The 17,534-nt window shown below is 41.3% G+C and overlaps 1 protein-coding gene and 1 long non-coding RNA gene across 2 annotated transcripts in view; one reads left to right on the top strand and one right to left on the bottom strand.

The window, feature by feature from the left end:
- Window positions 1–6,188: 6,188 nt before the first annotated feature.
- Window positions 6,189–17,534, top strand: part of LOC124262299 — a 43,916-nt gene continuing 32,570 nt past the window's right edge. The window contains exons 1-2 of the mRNA XM_046696786.1: window positions 6,189–6,282; window positions 13,243–13,317. Of these exons, the coding sequence (XP_046552742.1) occupies window positions 13,272–13,317 (46 nt within the window). The 5' untranslated portion in view covers window positions 6,189–6,282; window positions 13,243–13,271. The remainder of the gene's footprint in view (window positions 6,283–13,242; window positions 13,318–17,534) is intronic.
- On the bottom strand, window positions 10,739–16,290 carry LOC124262300. The gene is made up of 4 exons (XR_006894543.1): window positions 16,279–16,290; window positions 13,878–13,886; window positions 13,223–13,232; window positions 10,739–10,851 (listed from the first exon to the last, which is right to left on the bottom strand). It is a non-coding gene; the product is annotated as an uncharacterized LOC124262300 (long non-coding RNA).

The following is a 17,534-nucleotide window of genomic DNA, read 5'->3' as shown; positions in this document are numbered from 1 at the left end:
TATGGCAGTACATAATATAACAGCAGTATAATACAAAAGCAGTATAATATAAAAGCAATATAATATAAAAGCAGTATAATATAAAAGCAGTATAATATACAAGCAGTATAATATAAAAGTAGTATAATATACAAGCAGCGACTAAAGCAACAATGGCAATATTGATAATATTGGTAGTGCCACAGTGGTCAAGGTTAACAAATACCCAAGGTGAAAAGTAATCTTCACACATCTACTTGTGTCTTCTTGTACCGTGAGATGTGATGTGAGATAACCGAGGAAAGAGTGAGTGAGTTTAGTTTTACGCCGCTTGTAGCAATATTCCAGCAATATCACGGCGGGGGACACCAGAATTGGATTCACACGATGTACCCATGTGGGGAATCGAACCCAGGTCTTCGGCGTGACGAGCGAACGCTTTAACCACTAGGTTACCCCGCCGCCCCGACCGAGTAAAGATCCCCTTGTACATACAAATAGTTTTCTGAACGTTTCCACAATATTCTCTGTTCGACTATGCTGTAAAGGTTAATGCGAGTGTAGTAATTGTAGTACCTTCCAGAGCTATCAGTCTTAGTATAGCATCCCCACTGCCCCCTGCTGCATGTCAACAGAAACGATGTAAAACATTTGAAACACTGTTACACAATGCATACCACTGCTACATAACACATGAGCAATACGTTCATGAATCCCTATCAAATATTGAAGATAAGGTATCCTCCCCTATCGATGGCACCAGTCGTAAACAATGAAAGAGCTTGTCAGTTGTTCACAACGGGGACGTATGTTACACGTCAAAATTCGGATATGTCTTTCGTCACTGTTGTGTCAAACTTGGAAATGTCTTCAACATGTCTACCATAAAACTTTGTGAAACTTCCGAGCAAGAGTCATATGACGCCTTTTAAAATCTCAATATAAAGATCATGTTCGATTTTACATGAAAATGTAAACATCAAAGGCTTGAGGTCTTGGAACATTGCTCAACATGTAGCCAAAGGTGGCTATGACAATGACAAGTCATTCCTCTTGTCATAGACCTTGTAGAAGGTTTGTAGTCATTCGGAATCTTTATGAATAGATCTAAATGTGTTTACGTCTCAAGGGAATAAAAAGGGAAGCATGGTGTGTTATTGCAGTGCACACACATAATCTATTACAAGAATGGATAATATTTTCAGTGTGTTTTGAGCCATCAACATTTTGAAAATCTTTCTAATTTTATGGTTGAGTCTAATTTTCTGCTTTGTCCGGAAGTGTATACCACGTCTTTTATCTGCTTCAGTTCTTAGAGACAATCAACACAAATAACTCAACCCGACAATCAATCAGAGATCAAAGTTATTCATCCCTACAGCTTAACCATCATCTAATCAAGGCCAATCAAGTCTAAGCCGCCCCTACACTTTGTCCATCTGGCGTCATAGCCAATGTCTGTAATCACGGCAAGTATCAGTCATGTCATCACACTGTACATCAACCTGTTCAGTTGTATAAACTCAAATATCCTTCATGTATATATTATACTTGTCCATAACGTGCATTATTTGCTTGATGACGGTGCTGCATCTACACGGAAACGTCGCATCTACTGCAATATAGAAGTTGTCAGTTCATAAAAATGTTCCACTTCATCATACCAGCCTCTATATGCCACTTACGTTATGTTAACGGTACGTTACTGATACGACCGCCTCCGTGGTGTAGTGGTTAGAGCGTCCGCCCGGAGAGCGGAAGGTCGCGGGTTCGATCCCCGACCGCGTCATACCAAAAGACGTTCAACTATGGTACTTGTTGGTCCCTGTCTGGCGCTCGGCATTAATGTCTGGTCGGCTCGGAGTCAGTATAATGTGTCTGAGTGGGGTAATCATGCTTCACTGCGGCATGGTATCTCAGTGGGCTAGCACTATAAAATCAGCTTCAGTCTGGGCTAGTACAAGCAGCCGCACATACACATACACACGCATTCACCTCACCTCACCTCACGTTACTGATACTGGGCACTGACTTGTTAATGGACTTATTTTTTGATCGGTTTTCATTATTATTAATGTCTGTGTCGTCTTTAGATATTATTATTTGTTTTGGACTGATTGTGTAATGCACAATCCTTGGTCTGTAATCCCCCAATCCAAAGTAATACATGCTGAAGTTAAATGTTTAACGGTTAATCATTTGCATGCATTACTTTGGAATATTGTTACAAATTAAGCTGGGAAGTCATGATATAGCTAAACACAATGTGGACAAAAGTCCTCATTCACCCTCTCACCAATCCATCCACCCACATACCAACACATCCACCCACCCATCCAACAATTAACCCACTCACTCTCTGTTATAAGGTCGTAAAACAAAGATCGTCACGGTCCAGGCACTTTCCCCTCGCTCTGCTGTGCGAAAAAATTCCGAATGTTCTCGAAATCTAAAATGTCCCTCTTCAGTCCAAGGACGGATTGGCGTTGATTTAGAGGCGTTCGTCTGATCCTATTAGTCCAAGAGACATATTTCAGGAGCAGGCCCTCGGTGCACTCTGCTATCTTTGGTAATAGCGGTTATACCATTGCCAAGGATTCTGGTATTACTGCATTCGCACTTGATGACACCATGATCTCAAGAGTACAATCACTTGAGTGGTCATATAGCATAGTATAAACATTAGAGGATCTCACACAAGACGAAAGCTACCAATCAAAGCTATCGACGACAATGGTCTGAGTGTATCGACAATTTCTAAGTACTACTTGAAATAAAAGGATATTTTTCACAATGGACTGTTTCAAGGTTTAAAGGATACGAGAAACATTAACCATCAAAAAGAAAATACTACTTTCGGATTTACCGCCATCGTTGTTACGGGGCTGGTGGGGTAGCCTAGTGGTTAAAGCGTTCGCTCGTCACTCCGAAGGCCCGGGTTCGATTCCCCACATGGGTACATTGCGTGAAGCCCATTTCTGGTGTCCCCCGCCGTGACATTGCTGGAATATTTCTTTTGGGCTTCCTATCGAAAGTATTGGCAGCAAATTTCAAAAACAATTTGTAAGTGGTCCTTTTCACATAGCTTTTTTCGGAATATTCACCACTACCTTCTACACGCAAGCTGCGATTGCCGACTTTTAGAACAACAGGGTTCGCCACTCATTTGTTCCAGTTAGTAGTCGATGCTAAAAGCGGCGTAAAACTAAACTCACTCACTCACTCAGTAGTTCGGCAGTCGATGATTCAATAACAAATTAATGAATGACTTCCAAATGTACAAAATAGAATTTCTAGACAATACTAATGTTTGTGTACTAAATTGATGTATTTATGTCCTGATTATTGTTTACCAATAGTCTTATGATTATCATTAGTAATGTTATATATAGCTGATATATATAGCTTATGAATGTAAAACTGGAGAACTGTATATGATGCGAACCAAATGTCCCTTGGGATAATAAAGAAACTATCTTATCTTAAGCGGCGTAAAATCACACTCACTCATTGTTACGATGTTCTAGTTACGATCAAGTCCCAGTCCCTGGAGTGAGTGAGTGAGTTTAGTTTAACACTGCTCTCAGCAGTATTCGAGCTATATGGCGGCGGTCTGTAAATAATCGGATCTGGACCAGTCAATCCAGGGAATCAACAGCATGAACATCGATCTACGCAACTGGCAGTACCTGGAGAAATCCGCACGATTCTGAACCATTGCCATTGAGAACATGGGATAATAAGTAAACTATTGACTCGGGTACCCCGCCCCTCACACCTCAGCCTACATAAGTCTGTGCCGAACACTGGTATGTCGATTGTTTGGTTATCTCGAAGTAAAGCTTGTTTTCTTTGTGATCGTTTTTGGTTGTGTCGAACATCGGATAACTCGAAATATGTCCTTACAATCCTTCAACTTCGACACAATGGTGTATTAATTTAATGTTTTACCTCCCCCCCCCAAACACACACACACACACACACACACACACACACACACACACACACACTAAACTAACTAAAGCTTAAAGGTTTAATAGCGTTCGCTCCTCACGCCGGAGACCCGGGTTCGATTTCCCACACGGGTGCAATGTCTGAAACCCATTTCTGGTGTCCCCCAACGAGATATTTATTGCTGGAATGTTGCTAAAAGCGGCGTAGAAGCAAACTCACTCACTCAAAGGTTCAATGCTGATTGCTACTCCGCCCATACTATTGCCCACACTATTGTTCCCCAACCATACCCCGGCATTTGAAAAATCACATCACTCATGATTAGCAAAGGTGAAAGTGAAGCAAATGCAATCAATGCTTTAATATCCGATGTCAGGCGAAGAAATGATTGACTGAAAGGCTTCAGCGCATGATCACATAATCAATTCTCGTTTTGCAGCAGAGTAATATCCCAGTTTGTCCCAGTTAACAGTTGTGAAATGCCGATGTTTAGTTGAACATGTGCAAGTCTACTCACAGCAAATAATACGTTATTACGTGTACGTTGACGTACTGGGTATAATTGCAATACCACTGATAAGATATAGCTCTAGTATTCTAACCTGGCGGTGTATAGGTATACAAGGACGTTCCATATAAAGGTGGGCTATGGTCAATTGTAGATGGTGTGAATGGTATCGTGTCAGATGAGACATTAGCTATCTTGATGACATTGTAATGTTATCAGTTCAGCCAGGTTCAACAAAATAGTTCAAAGGGTCTCGTATATATGCAATGAAATATGCATTACCATTTATTCCAAGCTGAGGTTTTCTTTAATAGTTCAGTCAATAATGAACATTTAACTTCTGTTTTTATGACAATGGCTGCTTCCATGCTATAATGTATACACCATGTGCATTTCAGGTTCTGACAATGGGGGCGCTGAGGTAGCCTAGTAGTCTTCGGCATGGTTCGATTCCCCACATGGGTACAATGTGTGAAGCCCATTTCTGGTGTCCCCCGCCGTGATATTGCTGGAATATTGCTAACTGAGGTGTAAAACTAAACTCACTCACTCACTCTGACAATGGAATAGCAATGCACCAATAATTCAAAAAGTCCAGAATATATTCAATGAAATATGCATTTTTTCCGAGCTGAGGCTTCTTGTTATAATTCACTTCATAATGAAACATATATTTCTGTTATTATGACAATGTGCATTTCAGGTTCTGACTATGGAATAGCAATATACCATAAAAGCTCCATAGTTAATTGGTAGCACTGATGGGACAACCCGAATGGCCCGCTACCCTATTAATACTTTACAAGAAACGGCGTTAAACAACAATACGGTCCTAACCCTTTTCAAGGAACAATTCATTTCTTAGTTTTCTACATACGTTTTATCACGAAGAGGGAACAATGCTTGCTACGCATGATCAATGACCAGCTTCCTCGCCGCCCTGGTTATCTGCAGACCACACACTGCGACGCTGTGTTGATGTGTTCATGGCAACCTCCGGTAACACCGAGCTGGATATGCTGTTGTCGACGTTACTCGCCCCGTCATTGACGCTAAGAAAGTACCGCATTAACACTATATATTTCATGTATTATCAATAATCCATATTTTACTTATTGACCTTTGGCGAAACGTATAAAACGTATGATAAAGAAAGGGTGTGCGGGGGTGGAGTCGGGTAGTTCGGGGAAGGGTGTGTAAGAGAGGTGTAGGGAGAGGGGAGATTAGTGTCAGGGTAGATGATATCCAGGTTTTGTCTGACATGTTGTCTGAGGGTTATAAAACTAATTGCATGATTTTTCACAAGGCCGCCCAATTCTCGTTGTCTTTACAACCAATTGCAGATAACAGGACAGTTCAAAATGCTGAATCATTATGTTGACTGCGTTAAATATTCCTTGCGCTGAAAGCACTATAACGTTTATAAACACCGATGGATCGATAAAGTAAATCAGTTTCTTTATAAATTGCAGCCTCCGGATTAAAACGAAAAACACAGAAATCCTTTTCAGATACAAATTACTTCATTAAATGTGTTTCCTAGTCAAATATTTACTTTTCCATTATCCGTTATAAATCTAAACACAAAAATGAGCTTGTGAAAGTTCATCCCCATTCGTTACCTAAAGCATACAGTAGCCACACAGAGACCAGGTAACGTGCCTGACACTGACTGAGACAGTTCCAATACATCGATCAAATACCTGCTTACCGGCACATAAAGAGTTAACGCTGTTGATGCTGTTGACGACTTCGAAGGAGGTATCGGCATTCGCAATGGGGATGACGGCGAGAGTGCTTTGCCTGGAATAGGTGAGCGTCTTCTACAGTTGTTTTCAAAGGTACGGTTGTGTTTCAATTTTCCAATTGACATCTGTATTTAAATTTTGAACTAAAGGAATGTACCGAATACACAATTGAGAAATATATTACGAAATATTATATTAAGCGCATTTCCAAAAGGTTATCGGATGTACAATTAAGCAACACCACTTGTGGTCGTTGTGCTCCCAAGTATTTATAAACTTCCGGATTAATGCATTTCCGTTTCGTAGTTATGTCTTTTGAACAATATGTCAAATGCTAGACGTCCTCATTGATACCGTATATATGGGTTTCGGTCATAGGACATTTAGACATTAATAGACATGGAGTAGACACTACCTGGACACCCCGTGTCTGCTGATGCTTTTTAATATAAGTCGTAATTTCTGGTTAGCTAACACGTGTTACTGAAGCGTTATGTGTATCGACGATCTGAAATCATTCAATAACTGTACAATGCCACTTCCTTCCAAGGGGCGACCGCCTCCGTGGTGTAGTGGTCAGAGCGTCCGCCCCGGAGAGCGGAAGGTCGCGGGTTCGATCCCCGACCGCGTCATACCAAAAGACGTTAAAATATGGTACTTGTTGGTCCCTGCCTGGTGCTCGGCATTAATGGGTACAACAAGGACTGGTCGGCTCGGAGTCAGTATAATGTGTCTGAGTGGAGTGGGTATTCATGCTTCACTGCGGCATGGTATCTCAGTGGGCTAGCACTATAAAAACCAGCTTAAGTCTGGGCTAGTACAAGCAGCCGCACATACACATACACACGCATGCACGTCGTCATATGAGCGAAATATTCTCAAGCAGGACGTTAACCCCACTCACCTCACCTCACCTCCTTCCAAGGGCGCCGAAGACCCGGGTTCCAATCCCCACATGGGTACAATGTGTGAAGCCCATTTCTGGTGTCCCCCGCCGTGATGTTGGTGGAATATTGCTAAAAGCGGCGTAAAACCAAACTCAGTCAGTCCTTCCAAGGGGCGGTGGGGTAGCCTAGTGGTTAAAGCGTTCGCTCGTCACGCCGAAGATCCGGGTTCGATTATCCACATTGATACAATGTGTGAAACCCATTTTTGGTGTCCCCCGCCGTGATATTGCCGGAGCATTGCTAAAATCGGCGTAAAACGAAACTCACTCACTTCCTTCCAACTTGAGCTACACGCGAGTGACCAGTTGAATATCATCATCTGTTTCATCTTAAGGTCTATAGACAGATTAAGGCTGACAATACTCTTCCCACAATACTGTTAGATGACTTCAACTATCCAACTGTCAACTTTTACTTTCTGTTGAGCAATATTCCATCAGCCCGTGCCTTTGGTTGTGTACATTTGAACATTTGACAAGTTTTGGTACAGTCGAGCAGACAATTTCTGTCACGATTTCAAAGAGCTTCATATGACTCCTTCCCTGGAGACTGAATCGGGTGGTCAGACTCGCTCACTTGGTTGACACATGTCATCGTATCCCATTTGTGTAGAACTATGCATATGCTATTGATCACTGGATTGTATGGTTCAGACTCGAGTATTTACAGAACGCCGTCATATAGCTGGAATATTGCTGAGTGCGGCCAACAACCTTTTCAGAAGTTGTTCGACCAAGGTACTTTTCTGGTACGATCGACTTTTGTAGGTGTTTCTTTTATTCGCCTCGCAGGCTACCTTCTCACAAAGATAACTTAAACGGTTGACGTTAAACGTTAATTCTTGAAGCTGTCAGTGCTTCGTAGTTTTACCGTTAAGACAGACATTTAACCAGGTGGTAACGTAAAACTACGACCAAACGAAAATGTTAAATAACTGATTTGACACTATGGGTTTACTGTGTCATTTCTATCCACGATACCACGTGGTTTTCACTATCATAATGAATCATAACAAACACCACTAAACGTACTATTTACCGATTATTTCTGATGTTTAACAAAGACTCAAGAACAGATGAACACTGCGTGTTTACACGTGACCTCAATGATCATGACGCTTTCGTTTCAAGGGCAGTTAGTTTCGACAGAGAGTGGGAGTGGTTGCTCTTTGAAATACGCACTTAGTCCCTGAATAAACATTATATTACGAATGATACAAGAAACGTTTCAGTTTATTTTGCGGCTTCACATGAAGGTACTTAAGATAAACAAGGTCGGTTTACAATCTTGGAAGATTGATAACAATATAACTTCCCCAACTGACGGTTTGCCCTCAGGGAGCATTTCCTAAAACCTGTCGCAGTTGTAGGACAATAGGTACTGTATGCAGGTTCACCTCATTATGTTTTCGGGACATTGGGTTTAACCAAAGTGGTAAACGTCTCGAGGCCTACATTACTGCAGACTTTATTCCTACATTAAGCTACCCGTGAACATCAGGGTTAGAATTGGTCTTCAGTAACCCATGCTTGTCGTAAGAGCGGACTGACAGGATCGGGTGCTCAGACTCGCTGACTTGGTTGACGGATGGCATCGTATCCCAGATGGGCAGATCGATGCTCATGCTGTTGATCACTGGATTGTCTGGTCCAGACTAGATTATTTACAGACTGTCGCCATATAGCTGGAATATTGCTGAGTGCTGCATAAAGTAACAAACCAACCATCCTACATTAAGACGTTACACTATGATATTTCGGGCATACTATAGCATTATAATTCAGTGTTAAAATCACTCACTCACCACTCACATTGTAAGGAGGCGGCCAGTACTTTCCCATTTTCTTACATGCCCAAGATCTGGCTCGGGAACCCGTCTCGTAGAAATATACAACATTTAATACAACGTGTATCATTTGGTTCTCGTTCTCTATAAATGGGATATCGTTTCATAAATCGCCAGGCAAACGAAAAAACGGGTCCAGGTTTGATGGTGTCCAAAATGAAACAAACAAGAGATCGTTATTGGATATGGATGTATTTCATAGATGTAATGTAGTTCTGTTGTTCAAGTTTGGCGACAGCATCCTTACAACGTTTCAATAAGAATGATTACCGTCAAATTCAATTTTCAAGAGGCGGAAATTATGGGTATTTGGCATCTCCACACGAATATCGTATTCTAAGAACTGAACGGAAGGTGTCCCTTTCTCATACTCAGTTGTGTCGAAACATGAATTCAATTTTCTTAATTGAATCAATGCAAGCAAGGTTTAGCCTGTGAGCTACACAGTGGGTCTGGATGCAGAAAGGAGAATACTTGGCTTGCATTTGTTTTCCTACACCTGTGTGCTTACCCATCATAGCAGCAGTGCCTTCAGTTGAGAGAGAAACACATTTTGTTAAGTCAATGCCTAACTTTTCAAATTCTGCTGCTACACAGTTAACAATGGTGTGAGCACAACCATCATCAATAGGATGATTGCATAAGAAACTAGTCACAGGTTCTCCAGCTTTCACATATCTGACACATATGCTTAACCTTTTCTCAACAGTCACATCAGTGCTTTCATCAAGCATTATTGAAAATACTTCAGATAAATTAATCTCATTGACAAGTGTCTTTGTCAGGACATGGCAAGTAGATTTTTGAATCTCTGTTACAGTTGACCAACTCAAGTTCTTGTACTTGACATCCAAACCATTCATTTTCTGTAATGACAACAGACCATTCACATGTTCAGATGGGCATTCTGATTTGGCAGCAAAATAAACAGTATTAAACAATATGGTGTCATCATTAGAACAAACGTAACCAACATCATCGCCTAATTCCTCTTGTATTATATCTGCCCCCTTGTCTCTCTCCATTTTATCAGAAGCGCGTTTGTGATCTTCACTGTTGTTATGCCTGATCAGGCTCGACATCTGAATACTTGGTGTACCATCACTAGCCCACACACTTGTAAGGGACAAACTTATCTTTGCCGACTGACAATAAGTGCAGCATAGTCTCATTTCATCAGATTGTTTATTGAAAGATAACCATGGAAACTTCATTTTCCATGCATCTTGAGTTTTGTTTGAAAGTTTATTCCCGTCATGTTTCTTTGCCGGTGCGTGTGTGACAGTGGTGAGCAAATCTGCCAATATTCATCGACAGCAACCTCCGATTCAAAACAATTTCCAATAAGTTCAGCAATAATTTCTTTTGCGATGGCAGAAGTTTCAAATGATCGATTTCGAACTGTGACAAATGCCGAAATCTTAATTTGAGATGATGTTTTAGACGACGAATGAACACGCGACTTCCGTGAGGCCATCGTTGATAAACAATGAATGTCCAGACTTTCTAACAATACGAGCGATTTCATTGGGTGGTATTTTAGCAGAACTAATCAAGACGAGTGTTACATACATAACTAACTGCGTTTGCGCAATTGTTTCTTTCTGTAGTTAATAATACGAAGAGATACATAGTGAAATTCAATCGATAATCTACCCTATCTCATTGTAACATTTGACAGTTAGATACTTTCTGTTACGCACTTGTTTTTTGCCGGTAAGTCAGCGTACGCAGGTTAGCAAGTAACCAAAGCGTTTCTGTAATTTCCTTTGCGTATTTGGGACGCTACAGATATATTTCTGTGCGTATTTTGGAAACTTAAATGCGTATTTTACGCAGATACGCAGCTTATCTAGACTTCTGACAAGACTTGTACAAATACGCTGCAAGATAACAGGGCATTTCCCACCTACGAACACGGGTGTAACATTGCTGGATGTGTTTAACGTTGAAAACAAGTTGCAGTTGGTGGTTGGTTTTGAGATTAATATCGAACTCAGCATCGTGACAGATATATGATGACGTTCCGAAAATTCTGTACCCGTTAATCAAGTGAATTACATCAAGAACATCGATCGCTAACATGCATGAACCAAGTCAGAGAGCCTGACTACAGGTCTCGGTAGTCGTCACTTTCACATTTGTATTGCTGAAGTCGAATTCTAACTCAGATCTTCTTGGGAAAGAAAACATGTGGACATTTTTCATTGAGTGAAGTGTTTACAATGATTATACGTTCTGGTTGATACTGATGATCTTTGTCGTCATGGGTGACCTTAGATTAAACCGTTCGCCCGTCACTAGGTTCATTTCTCCATCTGTGCGCAATGTATAAGGTTCTCCCTGTGGTTCTTGTCGTAAGGGTGTTGCCGGGATACTGCTGATGTGGCTCTCGGTGTTCTCTCGACATGAACAGTCAAAGCAAGAATCTTTACATGTCTTGTTTATTGCCAAGACTCAGTGGCCGTTGAGGATCCTTGTTGTGAGAGCTGCCGTTCGTCATTAGACCTTGGTTCGAAAGCGAATGCCGTATCATTGCTCAAAGCGAATGCCGTATCATTGATCAAAGCGAATACCGTAACATTGCGCAAATACCGTAACATTGCTCAAAGCGAATGCCGTATCACTGCTCAAAGCGAATGCCGTATCATTGCTCAAAGCGAATGCCGTATCATTGATCAAAGCGAATACCGTAACATTTCTCAAAGCAAATACCGTAACATTGCTCAAAGCGAATGCCGTATCATTGCTCAGAGCAAATACCGTAACATTGCTCAAAGCGAATGCCGTATCATTGCTCAAAGAAGATGCCATCACATTGTTCAAAGCGAATGCCGTATCATTGCTCAAAGCGAATACCGTAACATTGCTCAAAGCAAATATCGTAACATTGCTCAAAGCAGTGTAAAACCTTAAACTTGCTCACATCACCGACGACGCCCTTTGGGCAACTGAGCTCTTCTGTTATTGTTATTGAGTTTCACACAACGTGTACATACTTGGCATGTGCTACATGCTCGGAATCACCATGCTGAGCAACTGTCCATGGACCAGTTGCAATGCATTGATGACGATTCACAATATGACTACCAAACATGGACATTGAGTTACATTATCGACCGTGGCAGTATTACAAACAAAGACGAAAAACATTATTGTAAGTCATTATCCAACAACCTTCCAACGAATTAAATGATTCATGAGCTTGGCGACGCCTCTTTGGTTACCATGTATAATTATACAAAGAACCTTACTGTGTGAGTATCCGTAAATTGCAACTATTTATCATTTAGCCACTGGTATAGATGACTCTCTATTGAAGTAGCGTTCCATAGGGGATGTACATAGTGGTATGTGTAGCGACGTTGTATCAATGAATGCTTTGTGCGACACACTCTGAACCAGTACACGGTTATTGGACTTACAGATCAGGGCCGTTGTTTGGATGCTGCTGCTTTTCTTACATAAATTGTTTAACACCGTTGGTGACTGCCAGACAAGTATACTTATACATTGTCTTGGCATTGTTCTGTATGGCGTTCGGTGGCTGGAATCAATTTTTCTGTTAGACTTTTTACGTGGTAGCTAATACATCTCTGAGCCAATGAATTTACTAATGGATGTATCCATGAATTATTCATGAATAAATGGAAGAATAATGGGTACATGAATGAATGAATGAATGAATGTGTGAGTGAGTGAGTGAGTGAGTTGAGTTTTAAGCCGCACTCAGCAATATTCCAGCTCTATGGCGGCGGTCTGTAAAACCGAGTCTGGACCAGTGATCAACAGCATGATCATCGATCTGCGCAACTGGGAACCGATGACAAATCAACCAAGTCAGCGAGCCTGACCTCCCGATCCCGTTAGTTGCCTCTTACAACAAGCATGGGTTACTAAAGTTCAATATTCTAACCCGGACCTCCACGGGTAGAATGAATGAAAGAATGAATGAATGAATGAATGAATGATAGGTGAATGACTGACTGAATGACTGACAGAATGATCAGTGTGTTTGTGATACGAGGTAGGCATATATACTGTGACATTAACATAAGCTACATTGAGGGGGCAATGATAGCGATGATTCCAGCCTTGTATATATTTGCTAATAATCAAGAAAGAACATTTCAGTAATCATCGTTACGGAGTAATATTTTTTTGTTTTTAAGAATGTGTTGCTAAAAGTTACGGACTGTCCAAAGAGCCGGGTTTCCTGATTAACCAGGTTTCCCTGTACATGTATATTTCTATTTACAGATTGCAGCTGAGGATGTGACAGAGCCAACATGGAGTTACTGGTGTGGCTATTCGGTATTCTAGTGTACTGCTCAGGTCAGTGGTGTGTGTATCAAACGTCACTAGGCCTGAACATCATTGAAAACGCACCACTTATAAAGGTTCAGATTATTAAAAGCACGTGTAAGGAATTGATATTTTTTGAGTGGATAATATCAGATGGACGACTGACAAAAACAACTACACAGAAAAGACGCTCATTCATTGAAATGTTCCACAGTCAGAAAGGATCAAACACACATGGGGTCAAATCGAAAAGTCAATATCCCGTGTGACCGCCATTTGCATTGACACATGCAGTTCAACATCTCCTCATTGAGTCAATAAGCGTCCGAATAGAGTTCTTGAGGATGACATTCCACTTCTGCAGTAGTGCAGCCTCAAGTTCCCGGATGTTTCGCATCTGTTGTCGCCGCGAAAGACTTTGACCAATTTCGTCCCACAAGTGATCCATGGGGGATACATCTGGCGACTGTGCTGGCCAATGAATAACCTGGATGTGTTGCTGGGCCGGATACTGCATGGAAAGTTGTTTGTGCCCGTGCGTTGTCCTGTTGAAAAGTATGGACATCTTGGTGGTGATTGAAGACAGATACGATGTGATTCTCAAGAATCTGCTCACGGTAATAAAGGGCATTAACTCTCCCTTGACAGACATGAAGGCAGTCCTGTGATTGTAACTTATTCCAACGAAGACCATGACACTCCCACCACCCAAAGGTCTGTCTGAACCACACACTCATCAGCATAACGTTCACCACGTCTACGCCAAACACGTAATCGGCCGTCAGCATTAGGTAGATGAAGACGTGACTCGTCAGTGACTACCACACCATGCCATTGTTGTAACCTTTTCTGAAAATGCCTGCTAGCCCATTGTATACGCTCATTACGGTGTCTGTCAGTCAGAATTGGTCCAACGTAAGGACGTCGAGCATGGAGCCCTGTAGCGTGTAGACGGCGTCGCATGGAGTCATCGCTGATGACCCCCACGTCAACCTTGAACTAGTGCAGCAGTCCTGGCAGTCGGCAGTTTTTAATCACTGATATGAACAAGGTCAATATGGCGATCTTGATGGAGCGTCGTAACACGTTGTTGCCAAGGTCATTGAAGGTCACGGGTGCTGCCTGTCTACTGATGTCGTCTATGAAGCCTAACGATGGTGGAGTGGCCAAGTCCAAGTTGACGAGCAATATCCCTGCTGCTGGTGCCAACCTGAATCATGCCTAGTGCACGTTCTCTTTCGCGAGGTGTTAACCTCGGCATCTCTGTCTTCGTTTCACAATCGTTAGTGAAGTAATGAGAATCGGTTCTCATACACCTGCTTTTAATGTCACAGTCAGTATGATTACAGAATGAAATTCGCGCTTTTCATGGCGTGGCTGCATGTTGATGCATTTTGGAATTAAGAGTCATACTGTGGACAGGAATTTGTTTCTAAAGCATTTTTTCAACTGGACATGCCCTTCGACTTCATGTTAGTTATTCATTAATCATTGTCATGCTGAAATCCATCTTGATGAAAATATGGACAATTTTAGACTGGTGCGTTTTCAATGATGTTCAGTATATAAACAAAATGCACATCTCAATTGAACAACCAGCCATCTCTTATAGCCAATATACATGTTTTGTGCTTTCTTTCAGATTTGTGAACTGTGTTCATCGCGATCCATTTACACTCATCATTATTTACTGATCGTTTGAGTAAATTATTACCCACGTCGTCAACGTAAGTGTAGTTGCATTGTAATCTCGTACGTAACACGAGTGTCGTATCGCGTTGAACTGTGTCGTAACGACTTGACTTGAGACTCCAACGATTTGATTGGATAACCGATGACCTTTCAATTAGGTCACGGTGTGACGGAACTGCTTTCTCATTCATAACAGAAACATTCATTCTACAACTTTTACTACGTCAATTAGGTTAGACGAAACATCTCACATGAACGTGAACCATAAAACAACACAAAACACATAAAAAGGTTACAACCACTGTCAGGTGGAGGAAAAGTGTGAGAATTCAACTTCACGTCCAATGACCGAGCCGTCTCAAATGCTAAACCGAGCCGACTCAAAGTCTAAACCGAGCCGACTCAAATGCTAACACGTCAAGTGACGGTTGACGGTATGTCGTGCGGGGTGACTTGACATGAGCTGATAGTTCGTTATTATTCTACACTGAGAAATATTTGCTTCTTTTGAAGCTTGTGTTTACTGTTATTAAACCTTTAAAGCGTTTCCGCATGTTTTGTCTTCATTATTAAGTAAAATAGATAAGAACTATATTCAATTGCGTATATTCAGGAATATCAAGAGAAGTGGAAAGGTTAGTCCGCAACTAATTCTTCCGCAACCTCTTGATGAAACCGGTTTCGGTTTGTGTTGAAATAACACAAATACGCTATTTTGTCAATTTTATGCCGGTAGGACCTGGGTAATAAAATAAAATAGCACACTCGACCTCAATACATATGACTTTTACGAAAGACCGAGACCGAGTGTAGTATTCTTCATATGCCGCATGGAAACAGAACTACATCGATTGAGTACAAGGATCTTGTTTGTCAGTGTAAGGCCATAAATATTCCTTCACATATGTTTAATTCAAAGAAACACATCAAGACATTGACATGTACTCTTAGACCCAATGTGTCCGTGATAATCTGGGCTATACATTTAAAATGCTGTTTCGAATTTTGTTTTCGAAATGGGTAACACATCCAAACAGAGATATGCACTACCAGAAAGAACAATTACTTAATGATAATTGGGCCTTCAGCACAAATAATCATAAAATAGTATAATGCTTGTATTGGAACAGGAAAGAGGAACATTTAAAAAAATAAATACTAATAATTAGGTTACAATACGTACGTCTTGTTCATGACTGATACCGCAGTACGGATTCAGGGTTACAATATGTCATTGTAAGGTGGATTTGGTGGTCTGACTAGGTGTATTGGTTGATTGAATGTCATCGTTTCTTGGACATTTAATCATTATATGATTCATTTATTTTGAGGTCAGGACTCTATTACTAACATGTCATCTTTACATACAGTACGTATTACCAAGCGATTTTGAGCACTGAAAGCAAAACATGTCATCTTTATATACAGTACGTATTACCAAGCGATTTTGAGCTCTGAAAGCAAAACATGTCATCTTTATATACAGTATGTATTACCAAGTGATTTTGAGCACTGACAGCAAAGCAGACATGGCAAGAAGCACGATGAGAACATTTAGTTAGAAGTGTCAAATGATTTTGACCTGCTCAGATGATGTGACGGCTACTACACCGACACCACAACGTTCCATATCTGCACATATTTATTGAGTGGAAAGGTAAACATGCTTATAGGTGAATATGGTAATATTACCGGTCTGATAGCAAATAGATGTAAAGAAGAGCTCTGTTCGCAACTCGAGATTTTCACATGATCTCTCTCTAAGATCGGATGTGGTGTTGTTGAAAGGCTTCTTGGATTGTAACCAATCCTCGTGACCGAAAATCCATGTTATGTGTTGCGTTCCTTATCGGTGCCAGGATCCGCTGAACCTGAACCCAGTCTCACCGGGATCATTGTTAGCACCATGCCCATCTGCATACGTTGCATATGTACACGGTTTGCTGCCATATAAGGTGAGGTGAGGTGAAATGGGGTTTAACGTCGTGCTTGAGAATAATTCGCTCATATGACGACGTGCATGCGTGTGTATGTGTATGTGCGGCTGCTTGTACTAGCCCAGACTGAAGCTGGTTATATAGTTCTAGCCCACTGAGATACCATGCCGCAGTAAAGCATGAATACCCCACTCAGACACATTATACTGACTCCGAGCCGACCAGTCCTTGTTGTACCCATTAATGCCGAGCGCCAGGCAGGGACCAACAAGTACCATATTTTAACGTCTTTTGGTATGACGCGGTCGGGGATCGAACCCGGGAACCTTCCGCTCTCCGGGCGGACGCTCTAACCACTACACCACGGAGGTGGCCTGCCATATAAAGTATCCACACATGTCCACAGTACCTCATGTGTTTTGATGACACAGAAATTTGATAAGTAATTTCTTCATATATGTTACTGTCATGTCTGTATGCCATAGACATCAAACCATCTTGTCAATTGATAGACACGATATAAGTCGGAGACTTTAATTTACTTAATTGCATGTCAAGCTTTCGGTTGATTTAAAACTGTCACAATAATTCACGGTACTGGTGCTGTGCTTGAAGAAA

The sequence above is a fragment of the Haliotis rubra genome, unplaced genomic scaffold, assembly GCF_003918875.1.
Source record: "Haliotis rubra isolate DU_JTF1 unplaced genomic scaffold, ASM391887v1 Scf83, whole genome shotgun sequence".
In the NCBI taxonomy this organism is placed as follows: domain Eukaryota; kingdom Metazoa; phylum Mollusca; class Gastropoda; order Lepetellida; family Haliotidae; genus Haliotis; species Haliotis rubra.
This window is presented reverse-complemented; position numbering and strand designations above follow the sequence as displayed.